This window comes from Aythya ferina (assembly GCF_964211825.1).
Source record: "Aythya ferina genome assembly, chromosome: 11".
Classification (NCBI taxonomy): Eukaryota; Metazoa; Chordata; class Aves; order Anseriformes; family Anatidae; genus Aythya; species Aythya ferina.
Window position 1 is genome coordinate 11,636,374 of NC_140307.1, and position 13,980 is coordinate 11,650,353.

Consider the following 13,980-nt stretch of genomic DNA (forward strand, 5'->3'; position numbering starts at 1 on the left):
GAATTCAAAGGAAAGAAAGACATGAGTCCTAGGTTTCCTGGTCTTCCCCCCAACACAGAAAGTAATGAAGCCTCGTTTGCAATAAAAACATCTAATGTTCTTGACAAGTAATAAGCCCTTGAACTATTAGTGTATATCTGAAATCTTAACTTCACCTTCATACCTTGCACCTTCAGGTTAGTATTTATATCAAACACTGGCGCAATTTTCATCTCTTACTTAGATAGGAGAGAGAGATCTAATTTCAGACAAGCTCGTGCTTTTATATGCTTGAGTCTTAGCTAATTATACCCTAGCTCAACTATCTGGGAATTAAAGTGGGTCCCATAACTTCTCCCTATCACACTATTAAAAACCTCCCCTTGGACAGGGATCAGATCCCACGTAACTTCTGGAGCCACAGTTCACTGACTCCGTGCTGGAGAGCTGCAGCTTAGTGGTTCTGAAGAAATTCTTCGTGTGTGGTGTAAGCAGCAGAAATGGAACCAAGAGCAAGTGCCTGTTTTGCTGCATGCACGTTCTTCCCAAATATTCTATAATTTCTGTCAAAACTGGCAAGCTTCAAGTCCAAACCTAAGTTGGAAAGTGGCCTGGTGATTACAGCATGGAGAAGAACAGGTTTTGATGCTGAACGATGTGTAGGAAAAAAACCCACCCCAAAATCACTGAACTCCAATCAGTCAATGACATCAGGCTTGAATAGTTCTGGCTGAGTAGCTCTGACCTATTCAGTTTGGACTGTGAGCTGTGAATATTTGGGTTAGGTGAATTAATTCAGTGAATTAATGCCATCAAGAGAGGCTGAGCAGCAGCTCTGCCAATGCACATGCTCCTGAAGATAAACGAGTGAGGAGTGGGAATACTGCACAGGAAAACCTCAAGAAACCCACCTCTGCTTCCGTCTCAGGACAAAATATCACAGTGGGACTCTAAGTGATTTCAACAGATTTTTAAGCTAGAGATGATTGTTACAAACCTGGCAACAGTCATTAAAAGACCATATAATACACATAAAATATCTTAATTTTTCAGTGAAAGATAACTAGAGGGGAGCAACCACTTTGCATGTGGCATTTATTCCACGGAGTTCCACTATTTTACAGTAGGTTAGACACACTAGTGTCTGGAAGTCCTGCGATAACAGCACTTTTCTGTAGAGCAAACCTTTAACCACAGTTTTTGGAATGCAAATGGAAGTGGAAAAATCTCTTCTGCGTGTTGCTTATTTCTCTCTCAAAAAAAGAGAAATTCTTGGAGTAAAATGTTTCACTAAAAGACATATATACAAACCTACATGTACACAGATGCCTGGCATACTTTCTTGATGCTTCCTTAAATAGTATCAGGGTTGGCATCTAAACGAAAAGTAACAATCTATATGGAAATTAAGCAGCAAAGCTATGCACTCAGGGTCCCTGATGGAGCATCAAGCTGAGCGTAATGAAGTTTTCATCTGAAGTACTGCATGAAGTAGATCAGAAACAGAACTCAATTGCACATGCAATTATTCCTCTGATATCTGCATAAAACACCTGAACTTAAGAACTGAATTAAGCACTGAAACTAAAAAAGGCAGAGAGCAAAACTTTGGCCAACTCAGCTCTACTGACACCCTACTGGAAAATGGACCTTCTGCAGGCATACTGCAGCCTCCTGTCCAATGCACGGTGCTAGCCACTGCACACAGCTCTTAGATGACAACACCACACCTAGATGGCAATAACAGCTTGCCTTGACAGCCATCCCAAAAAGCACAGCTTGGACAAGGCTCACAGGAATCTCGTAATGACCTCTGCAAGAAAAAAAACAAAAAAAAAAAAAAACACAACAACAGAACAATAGCCTTGGGCTATTCCAAAAGGCGAACTTCGGAAAACAGTGAAGCTGCAGAAAACCTTAAGTTGGCCATGCTTCCGCTCCTTCCATGCGAGCACGGCTGCAAAGGCATTCCCAGGGACAGGGGGAACAACTCGTGCTGCTGGAAATGCTCTGCAAGTAGGCAGAGAGCTCGATAGGAGTGAACACACTCCAACTTGCTGTGCTCCAGCCCCAAAATACCAGGGGTCGACCCACCAACAGGTATGTTGCAGCACATGTGCCTCCCAAAAGGCAAACCTGAGCCCAACACGATTTCATTTTAAGTGGGCAGAAGGAGAATGAGAGGGTCCAAGAAGGCTTCTGGAGAAAGGGAAAAGAATGGGAAGGAAGAGGAAACGTAAATGAGATGCACAAGGTTAGCATCAACCACAAATGGAAGGAATCAAAAGAGGTCAACCTGCAAACTGCTCTCAGGGCAACACAAGCCACGAGAGCCCATCTTCTCTGAAGATCCCTTTTTTAGGCAATTTTAGGAAGCGAGGAAAAAACAGAGGTATGCACGTCTTATCTTTCAGACTGCTTGATTTGTGACTATTTTGAACCGAAGCGGCAGACCAGAAGAAATTCTGGATTAACCTGACTTTCTCAGAGAGACCTGGAGGCAGCTGAAGTGCAAGAGCAGAAGCGCAGCTGCCGGAGCAGAAGAATGCAAGCTTCTGTCCCCAAAGCAGAACCAGCCAGCATTCCCTGAACCCTCAATGCTTCAGGGACAAATCCTGAGACAACAGTCAGGAATTGGAATATACCTAAACAAACAGTGTTCAAAATAAAATGCAAACAAACCAACCAAAACGTGAGTTTTATTTTTAGGAGACATGGTCAAAGCCACTTTTTAAGACAATAAAATGCAATCCAGCATTTCCTTCTTAAAAAGAAAAACACTGAGAAATTGCTAGAAGTTTGTAGCTAAGTGAGGCCAGGGCTCCTGTGACATCCATGCAGAGGTTTCACCACTGTCACTCAGACTGAGAATTTTGCTTGGTAGCCTTTTTGACTGAGGCAGCACTCACACAGACACAGCCAAAAACATGGTTTGCAATAACAGCTGAATGTTTGCTTCTAAATAATCCACCGGGGAGTTGACAGCGGGCTTTTCTGAGGCGAGAGGAGTGTTTTCCCCACCCAACAGCAGCTACCTTTTCTTGGAAAGCCAGCCTGTGCCCCAGGTTTTGGGAGGGAAACTGGCCTGGCTGTGGCGGCTCTTCCATGCCAATGTGAGCCCACCACCCGCACCGAGCCCCACACAGCCAGGCTGCACCGACAGAACTCCTTCTGCAAGCAAAACTGGACAATCCTAAGGGAAGCTGTTTCCAAGAATTACACAGCTGGCTCAAAGCAAATAAACTAATGACCACTTGTATCCCACCTGTAGAGTTTCATATCTGTGACATTAACGATCCAGTTATCTCCTTTCATCACCAGGAGAAATCCTCATAAAGTACCCACTCTCTCCGGCTAAACCAAGCACTGATTATCAGAAAATAAACTTTTGACCATTAAAATCACTTTTGATCTATTCCTCAGCTCAGTCAAGCTGCAGGTACAGAAAACCACCCAAATGCAACGCTATCCATACACTACCCGACATCAGCTCAGTTTGCAACATGCTATGAAAGAGGCCACCGTTAATTCATGAAAGGTTTTTTCATTTCCATTTTCCAACTGAAAAATCACTGAGATACCTTGGTATGAAGGAACATTTGAGTGAAAATATATGCATTAATAAATCTGTCAAAGCCACTTGCTGCAATTCTTTTCCCTGTTTTGAATCACGTAGTGTTCTTTAGGCAGGGAGGCTACCTCCTCTCATTACTCATTCTGTTGCAACTCAGTTTATTATCAGTGTTTACTAGATAAAAACGTAATAAAACCACAACTACTTAGGTTTGTTGTGTGTGTGTTGTGTTTTGTTTTTTTTTTACACGATTAAAAGTTTCCACACCACTATCATTTTCATCTTACCTCAAGCACTGGTCCAGCTCCAAGAATAATCTGTTCTACTCCGCTAGCAAATCCCTTCTGGCTGAGGGCAGTGAGGTGATGAATCAGAAAGTTTGTGCTCTGTGTTTTTCCTGACCCACTTTCTCCTGAAATCACGATGCACTGGTTCTTCCTCCGCTGAAGCATGGCATGGTAGGCCACGTCTGCCACGGCATAAATATGGGGCTCCAGCTTTCCCAGCTGATGGTTATCATACATTTTGACATATTTAGGATTATAAATAGGTAGAAACTTGAACGGGTTAATAACTATTAGGATGCTGCCTACGTAGGTGTAGATTTTTTCTTGCTTAAAGCGGTTTCTGAGATTTTCCAAGAGCGTTTTCTCGTTTAAGTCCGGCAGGCTGCACAAGTCGTCATAGTCCTTCTGCTGCGGCTGGGGCAGGAAGCCCCGCTCCACCATCCTGCGGCGCTCCTCCGTCACCCGCAGCCACGACTGCAGGCTCCCGTAGTGGATGGACCCATCGAGGTTCTTCTCCCGCAGAAGGAAGCGGTAATCCTCGCCGCTTATCCGGTTCTCCAGGGCCATGCGAGGCCACAGCATCATGCGCTGGACCGGGCAGTCCGTAGGATTGAGGATCCATTCCTCCCCACCGAACTCCTTCACTTCCGCAAGGACGTAACATTTTGTTTTCTCGAGCTGGAGTTTATTGATGAGCGAATCGATCACCTCGGCAGCCGTGGACGTTTTCCTGGCGGTGATGGGGCAATAGATCGTCCCTTCTGCGATGCTCCCGGGGTATATGTGCAACGTGTACTCGCTATCCTCAAAGCGTCGTCTGCCTCCAACATCATTTACACTCATATTGGATCCTTTCCCATCAGTACCTGCACTGCATAGCTAGGACGTCCTGTACCTCGTCAGGTCATCATGTTATCAGCACTGAAAATGAAAAATAAGCAAACAGGTTAAGTATTTTATCTTTATCTATGAGACTCAGTGCAATGCAGCAGCTAAGTAATGATACCAAGCACCTAAAAGTAACCGATCATTCCCAACTGACACCTGAAAAGAGAGCAGGGTAAAATACCAAAAAAAAAATATATATATATATATACATATATATACCAAAGCTGTGGCCAAAAATAAACCTCACCCAGTCAGCATGCACTTGACACCCAAACACAGGCACAGATCTACCCAGACACAGCCACCCTCATCATCTCAAATTTTGATCATTTTTTCCCTCATCCTGAGGCATCAAAGATGCAAGCAGACCCTCTGCTTTTCCATCAATGTACCTTACTGAGAATAAAATCAACAAGAAAAGCATTATTTTGTGAACAACATACTGGTCAGCACACTGAATCAACAGTGGCATTCCGTTCACGTCAAAAGTTGGTTCGGTTTAATCAGCATTACCAAATAACTTCTTCAGAGTTAGTGCCTCTACTTCCATGTTCATGCTCTGCATGAGAACCCAGGCAAAGTATGGCTCAGCTAACTGTGACTTTGGAAAACACTCCATGATTTTCCCAACGCTGACTTTCTGTGCACACAAACTATGTATTTTCTAGACACTCGAAGAGAACTAAACCTCTTGAGACTTTGAACAGTTGTATAAACGCTAACTTACAAAGCTCTGATGTGTCACCTTGCAGGCATGTTCCAACCGAAAGGAAAATGCCTTCTTTGTCAACTCAAAGGCCTGAACAGGAATGCTGAACAGCATTTAGACTCTTGAAACAATGATTTGCCCAGTCACAAGTTTAAAAAAAAAAAAGTCCTTTACTCGGCTGTCACAAGCTTCACGTTGTCTCAGGCTGTAAGACATCACACAATTCCTGCATTGCTCTAAGAACACAAACTGCTGCTATGCCCAACACTTTGCTGCAGCACTAATGGGACCAGGAACTTGTATCGATTTAATTTACCTCCTCTGATCGCTGCTCTGAAATCCAGACTGCAGTAAGAATCACCATGTTATAGCATGTATTTATGGAACACAACACTTTCAAGTTGTACGGTATTGCCACCCCATCAGCGGCCCTTTGCCCCACCAAGTCCACCTTCTTCCAACGTGTCCATACTTAATGCCAGATGTGACATGTTACAGCCAACTCACTCGTACAATCTCATTTTCTTTCTCTCACGCTGCTTAAAAAAACAGAGAACTGAAAGCTCCAGTGTTGAAATATGCAACGCAGATAACTTCCTAATCCCTATGAGAATAAGGCACCCACCCCACCACTGGCCCCAAATTAAAGCAATTCCAGACTTAGCAGTCCGCAGTTCTCCAGTGACAGGATGCTGTAACAAATGCAAAACTCCCCTCAAAGATCTCCCAGTTATTCCAGGATCAAGACAAAAGAGATCCAAGGCAGGTGAGTTTTAATACAGATAAAGGTTTGTGTGATGGAGAACCTCACGCTGAGCTTTCCATCAAGCTCTGCCCCATAGGAGTGAGATCCTGCATCTATGACTGCTCCCCAACAGCACCAAGATGTTAGTGGTGGTTAAAAAAAAAACAGTCAAAGCCCAACCACATTTGGGGTACCCCTGAGCTTCAGATATTCAGTGTTGGGAAACATTCAGGAGAAGCATTTCAAGTGCTCACCCTGTCCCTACGCTCTTCCCAAAGTCACTCTTGGCACCCAGAACCGAGGCCCCCATCCAAGCACCACCACCCTCATGTTCTGCAGCGACATGAGGCAGAAATTGGGTTATTTGTTTAATTTATTGCACACGTTTCTGAGGTCCTCAAATGAAAAGCATTATTTTATGTTGCATTGTTTCTCGCCCCAATATTTCACCAAGTGTATTATCCCTAGCCACACGCTATTTGAAGCAAAGAAATTAATATGTCACAGTGAAATACATCTGGTGTGGCTCCGCAGTGCAATGCTTGGTAGCAGGACATATATTATATACTGGGAAGGGCTCCAGCTGCTTTCCTATAGGTTTAGGCTCCACACAGATGCAGCAGGGATGATGTCAGTTAAGTGCTGGGTTGGGCTTTCTTTGTCTAGCTCCTCGACTCCAGTATCAGCCTTTCTTTAAGGAGGAAAAAAAAAACAACACTTAAGCTCAGTAATTCCTCACCAAGATCTCACTTCAAAGCTTACCACAAGATGGTTGGCTATTTTTATTCAGGTTATCTGAGCGTATCAAAGGCTGCTGACTCACTTGAGAGCTGCAAACAGTACTGCAAGTGAGCCATCCAGAGCAAAGCCTCCTTCCCTGCTGCCTCCTCCCTCCTCCAGATACTCACAAGCCCAATAAGTTCTCCATAAAGCAGCATCAGCAGCCTGCCTCTCTCCCCCACCTCTCCTAAAGCTTTCATCCCTACAGATGCTTACTCCACCTGCACCCAAACAGCTCCAGGACCGAGTGCCAAAAGCCCAAACCTCCTGCAGAGCCAGGGCCAAGTCTCCCCGAGCTGCTCCAGCGCCAAGAGCTTCCACCAACCACACAGAAATTCGGCAAGGTGCGAAAGTGAAGAGGCGTTAATTTGAGCCTTATAAATCCCAGGAGGCAGGCTATGTGATTTGCCTTTAATGATGTTAAACGCGGCTTGGAGTATTGTGTCAGGTCAAAGAGACGTTAACGAAGGTAATTGCTTGTGGTCTCCCAACCGCTGAGGTGCAAAAGCCTGGCTCTGCTCAACATCAAATGCGCCTCAAGCAGACAGCAAGTTTTAAAACCATGTCGGAGAAAACACTGCACTGAAACACAAGTAAATGGTAATTAGCAGGTATCGGGAGAGGGGCTGTCTTTGTGAAAGGTGCTCTAGGAGACTGTCATAATCAGCTTTTTTTCCTAACTAAACACTGTTTTTGTGTTCAGATGCAAATACTTTAAATATGGTCATGGTAAGTACAACCAAGAAGAGGCGCTCTGCAATCCCTGACCACCTGCCCTACGCACTGCTTTAATTACAGACATCCAGTGTTGCTGTGCATTTGCACTTACACGAGAGTGCATCAAAGATTACGACACATCTAATAGGCAGGCCACTTACAAAAAGCTATTATCTTACTAAAACAGGATGCCTGTCTCCAGACCCAATCAGTGGCAGATTTTAGGAATACCTGACTTCACCACTGAGCTGTCTTTCAACTGCTTCATTATCGCAGAACTGGCTTTGGCAAGGATGAAGGATGCTGATGCTGCAGAGACTGACAGCTGGAGGATGCACAACAAAAAAATGCAAAAGCCAAAACGTTCAGATTAAGCATTGCTGTGAAAGGAAGGGTTTGGAAATTTATGGCATTTTAACCGATATGCTTTCATCTTAATATTTTCTGTATTTGTTTACATTTTCTGTATTTGAATGAAGACTTACTCAAATTGACCCTGCACACTGATTTTGCTCACTTTGCTGCAACATAAATCTACTTGCAACATAAAAAGCACGACCTGTGCACAAATGCAAGGCTGCAAACTAAGCCTTATGCCCTCCCACCTAACAAAGCAGGTCCTAAAACACAGAATCCCATATAAAAATCTGAACAAAGATCTGATGACATGCTGAACAGGTTGACAGGAAAAGTATACTAAAATTCTGGTGGTCAACTAGGCTTTGTGCATACACCGATCTTGCATGTGGTGTATAAATCCACACTATAGGCAATCTTTCACTAGTTGACCATAGCTTATGGTACTTTAACACTGGTAGTAAACGCACTGTCTTAAAGGAAACATATATGACTGTATATAGGGAGTGCTTTTGTATTGGGAGATGCATTTTCAAGCAAGTGTTATTCTCTTAAGAGATATCAAACGAACTGCAATGGTTCGATTACCTTCGGAAGGAAGGGAACAGTGTTTAGACCAACAGGGACAAAGACACTGTAACAAACCAAGCCAGGGCAGTACACTGTGAGCAGGATGCTCCAGAGCACACTGCTCGCTGTCTATGAGCAGACACAAGGAAACACTGCAAATTTTATGGTGACAGATAGGTAAAAAGCAGGGAGAAAAGGGGTCTGGGGCCTCTGTGGTAAAGTGTTTACCACAAAGTGCATGAATGGAAGCTTTTGGTTGTGCTGTTTCCTGCTTTTCTGCTCAGAAAGACAAACCTCAGTATTTCCCTTTTCAGGGACAGTGTAAGAAACATGCAGCAAAAAGCCAAAATAAACTGTCTAGGGGAAGCATCAGTACCCGCCATAAATAATTTGAGACAGCTATAGCTTGAAATCATGGCCAGGGTTTGCCAAATACTGAATGAGAAAAAAAAAAAAAAGGTAGTGTCAGTTTTGAGACTGCTGAAAGAGCAACTCTGGAAGCAAAGTTCACTTTGCTGTATTGTAGCATCACATAACCCAGACGAGTGACTACAAAAATAGCAAAACTTTCTCCCCCTTCCTAATCCTCAGACGACTGCAATGGCCCGGGTTGCTCAAGACAGACTGGGTTCACCCCTCCGCTGGTACGTCAAAACGCATACCGCGTGCCGCCGAAATTCCTGAAATAGATAACTTAAAAATCCGAAACAGCCAATTTAAACATACTTCACCATTTAACCTGAACGCACTGGCCTGAGAGCTCTCTGAAGTTTTCTTAGGCAGCAGCAAATGGCCCAGGGCCGCCGCCTGCCTGAAACACAGGCAGAGCAACCCCTGCCACAGAGCTGTTACCAGACCAAAACGACTGTGACAATGCCACCAGAAAACTACAGCATCCAGAAAGGCAGGAAAAGCCCATCTAGATGCCAACCTTCTCTTTGCACAAGGAGGAGGAAAATAAGGGCAGAGAGCTCCCTTCATTTACAAACAAAAATGTGCATCAGTCACACACAGTCTTGATGGTTTCAGTCATCCTGAACACAGTTATTGTGTGCAGTTTTACAAACCCGTTGATTTGGCAACCTATACAGTGCTAACCCTCTCCTTTTCATGGTCCCTCTCTTCATCTCTCACCCTGATTTTCTTCTTTCCGTGATGGAAAAGAAACATCCCATGGTAGCTTAGTCAATGACTTCAGTGAAACTCTCTAAGAACCTCATGGTGCACATGCTACCTAAAACTAGCATTTCTGTGCCCAGGTATTGGTGCAGGGACAACAAGAGGAGCAAAGGGGGGTGCCTTGCAGTAAAGCTGTCTGCAAGACCTCCATAAGAAGAGTTACACCCAGAAAGAGTTACAACCACCAAAGGAATTAAAACAAATGCAGGAAAAGTGAGACTTGTAAGCGTTGTTGTGCCAGTCTGAAATCACAGGTCAAATCAAGCTCTTCAGAAAGCATGAGAAACTTGGAAAGCAAAGAACTCAGCCCTCCAGGATTCTCCATATTCAGAGAAAAGGTCTCTCAGATAAGTTTCAGAGTAGCTTATTTGGACTGTCAGGTGTCAAGCAAGAACTGATACATGACTGCCACGGACACCTAACAAACCCAGTGTCCCTTCACCTCTTGCATCACAGCAAACCCAAACAATTCTCTTGAAGCCTGCAATCCAAGGCAGACTTGTAAACCCCAGAAGTTTTTTTTTTTGGCTGTTATTGTCATGAGAAAAGGAGAAACCGCATTTGGCAGGTGTCAACCTCCATCCCTCTGGTAGGGGGAAGAAGGTGGAAGTATTTCCACAAGCAGGGGTCACCCACCACTGCCATGCCTTTGGGGTCAGAGATGTGCACTCTGCCCCAAGGAAGATTCCCAGAATATGAAAGGATTTGTGAACACTCAGCTAAAACCATGTAAATATTTCCCAAAGGTTTGCAGTTGCCCACACTAAATATAACCTAAAACAGGTTGCAAACACTTTGTGAGCTGTTCCTAAGCTCGCTGGCTTTTTCATTGACTTGAAAGTTGAGAAAAGCCATCTCAGGCTTATTTTTTCCTGTGTTTTTATATTTTTATTCATCACTTTCAGCAATGGCATCAGCATCTTGTCGATTTCATCCTAAAGAAAGAGACTGACACCTATTTAAGAGGCCCGTGGATACACAGAGTAAATCTGCAGATGATTCCCCCTTCCAGAACCTGGAATTACCCTGCATTGAGGTTTTGCTGTTCCCCTGTGCTCCAAGAGCTACAAACACTGCTCAACAGTTCCCCTCCTAGCAGCTGGAAGCAGGGCTAGGACACCAGTACCCATTAATCATCTTGTTGATGTCTCGTGTGGAAATCTGTCAGATTAGAGCCAACTTTTCTCCAAGACAAAATGAAAAGGAAAGGTATCTAGATACACACACCTAAAAAACCCACAGGAAAAAACTGTTGCAAAGCAAATCACTCCTAGAGACCGTTACAAACGAGGAACTGAATTAAGGCATGAATAATATCACAATCACTTACTCTTCCCCTTAAGGTCAAAGCACCTTCTGTGCAGAGAATGAATCAGTGTTCAAGGAATTAATCACGGCCACACCGTGAATGGAGCTCTTGTCTGCAGGGTTCCTGCCTCGCTCGCCGGAGAAGCTACAGTAGGCACAGAAGAAGGCATGCTGTAAAACAGAAAAAAGGGACTACAGGAAGGCAAACTGTGGTCTTATGATTCAGACAACTGAATGGGAGAAGTGCCTTCCATCCCTTCTTCCGTCACACGCTTTCTGCGTGATGCTGGGAAGCAAAAGGAGCGGTGCAAACAAAACCCAACACAGACGGCCCCAGCTGTTCCTCTTTCTTGAGATCCCAACTTGAGTCACAGCAGCTGAAGCAGAGGCGTACATTGCCTTTTTTTTTTTTTTGGGGGGGGGAGGCAGGGGGAAAAACCCTAATAAAAGCAGCTAGAAGCAGCGTCATCACTCAGCATCCATCAGCATTTCTGCAGAAACTCCTTTTTCTTTCGTCTTTCCTAGCTTCTGAAAGTTGGACCTTACACATATAATGTTACCTACATAATACTATGGTTTGTGTTTCTAATAGAAATTAGACTGTGGTCACAAATGAGCAAACAGAGTGACTCTGGTCTTCAGAACCAGAAAACCCAGCCTGTGATGGATGGGTGATAATCCAGGACCACAGGGGCCAGAAAGAAGCGCAGCCAAGAAAAAATAAGGAATAAAATCAAAGGAGGCATGCCAATGCTGTGCCTTCAACGCAGCCATCAGAGATGCCAGAAATATTTGCTGAAAAACTCTGAATGGACATAGCATCTTCCAGTCAGTGCATGAAGCACAACTGTAGTTACTTATATTTCTGTTTGCAGCTAAAATTTCATGTATCAAGCCTGAAAAAAAAAAAAAAAAAAAAGAAAAAAAAAACACCCAGTGTTTACAATAAAAATCTCAGTGAACCTGCTGAAAATAAAGGATACAGAGTGGTAGAGCAGAGAGAGACTGCCAAGTGTCACAGGAGTTCCCACTAAGGACATCCCACCAGCCCCAAAACAGCCCCAAAAAGAGAGAACACCTATTTCAGAGATCAGGGATTACAGAGGTGTTAAGGACAAGACACTTCTATCCTACCGAGCTTCAAGAGCAAAGCCCAGGGAAACGAATGTATCCTGCACCTTCTAATCCAGCCCTGCAGGCACTGGTGTTAGGAGAAACATGGCTACAGCTGCCTGGAAAGCGTGCTGAAGGATGCAACCTCAGCAGGGGAGGCAGCACCCTTGGTCCAGAACAAACAGGCCTGAAGCAGGAATTGGGCAAAGCTGATCCCTGCCTATGCAGAAGCAATACATCTCACACGACTGCATGACACTAGTGCCCAGGCATCACTGCATCGCTGCATTAGAAAATGTCAGAAGTTAAGTGAAGTCAGCGATTTGCGTAACGCAATGTCACCGCGCCATTTTTGAGTAGTGAGTCAAATAATCTCATGATGATTTCAGGGTGTTGTTTTTTTTTCTCCCCAAAGGTTTCAGGAGCGCTGATGTTATCTGGCAGAGGTTTACACAATCAGGCTGCAAAGTCAAATTCACATGCAGCAGTGCTGGGAGGAGCTGCAGCTTCACAACTGCTGGTCTCTCCTTCCTCAAGGACTACAGATACAACCGACAGGGGAAAAGGAAGGGTTTTACAACCTTCTCACTGAAAACTCTTTTTGGCTATCTGTCATATTCAAATATAATATTCCAGTGTTCCCAAGTCAATTTTATTACATTGCACAAAAAGTTATTACCCACCTATTCCCGGAGACCCATCAATACATAAAAACCTGAGCTTCCTCTTCCGCCAGAAAGACATTTCCAGCTCTCCTACTGATAGGATACATCCTGAAAATACATACTCCGAGATTAAAATGAATGATAAAAGCCAACTCTCACTGGCCTTAAGCCAAATACTTAAAAAAAAAAAAAAAAAGCTACATTTTAAGTACAACATACCTTTTAACAAACTGCAGTTCAAATAGCCAATTCTCCAACAAAAACTTTTTCTGTTCCATTTGTCTCCTATCCCTTAAGTGACACTACAGTTCAGTTTGAACTCTCTTGCAATGTCATTTCCAAGCAGTGGTTTCTCTTGTTGCAACTCTCACTTCGGAAATACGAATCAGCAAGGCTTGGACACCATCCACCCAGGGTCTTTCAAAATCCTCCAAATCCTCAAATGTCATTTCCATAACGTTATGAATGAAGGCAACCCTCGCCTCGCTGCAAAGCGCGTATGGGTTTTGCCTTCCTGTTTGCCACTTCTGCTTGCTTCACCTTCCCGTTTTCAATCCGCCGATGAAATCATTTCCCAAAAGAGAATAATCTCCTCTGCAGTAAATGAAAGCCAGCCCTCAGCAGCAATGACTGCAGCCTCGCCAGAAAAAAAAAGCAGCTGCTCCTGGCTGGAACTAAGGTTTGCATTAAGTGAGAGACGACACCATGCGTCACCCTAACGCGCCCATCTCAGAGTTCAGCAGCCCAAACAGCCTTGTGCACCACAAGCCAGCAGCTACAGCACCATCAGCTAAGGGGAAAATAATGTACAGATCCTCTAAACACTGTACCATAGAGGACTTGAACTCAGGAACATAATAATCCTGGACCATCGTGTGCTAAGCACGGGGTGCTACGAGCCAAGGCACTTGTGGAGCGAGGTTTCCCTTTCCATGGTGGATTCAGTAGTGTCCAGCCATGGGGAAGCCCCTAGCAAGTGCATTCTCCAGGTAGGAATTTCACAGCACCCCTTCGGGCATGCTCTGGACAAGTTAACTCATCCTGCAGCCTTCAAGCTTCTCCTCCTTCACCTTCAGGTTCCTCCTGCAATTCACTGTTTCTTCGCATTA

General features: G+C 44.3%; 1 protein-coding gene across 16 annotated transcripts in view; it reads right to left on the bottom strand.

Moving 5' to 3' along the window:
* The window catches only part of MYO9A (myosin IXA), a 194,910-nt gene that overhangs the window by 147,977 nt on the left and 32,953 nt on the right, over window positions 1–13,980 (bottom strand). For 15 of the 16 annotated variants that reach the window (XM_084532490.1, XM_084532484.1, XM_084532487.1 and 12 more), the window contains exon 2: window positions 3,841–4,761. In XM_084532490.1, coding sequence (XP_084388616.1) covers window positions 3,841–4,683 — 843 coding nt within the window. In that variant the 5' untranslated portion in view covers window positions 4,684–4,761. Of the gene's footprint in view, window positions 1–3,840; window positions 4,762–11,115; window positions 11,209–13,980 lie in introns of those variants that run through there. The other variant, XM_084532491.1, reaches the window with a different exon arrangement.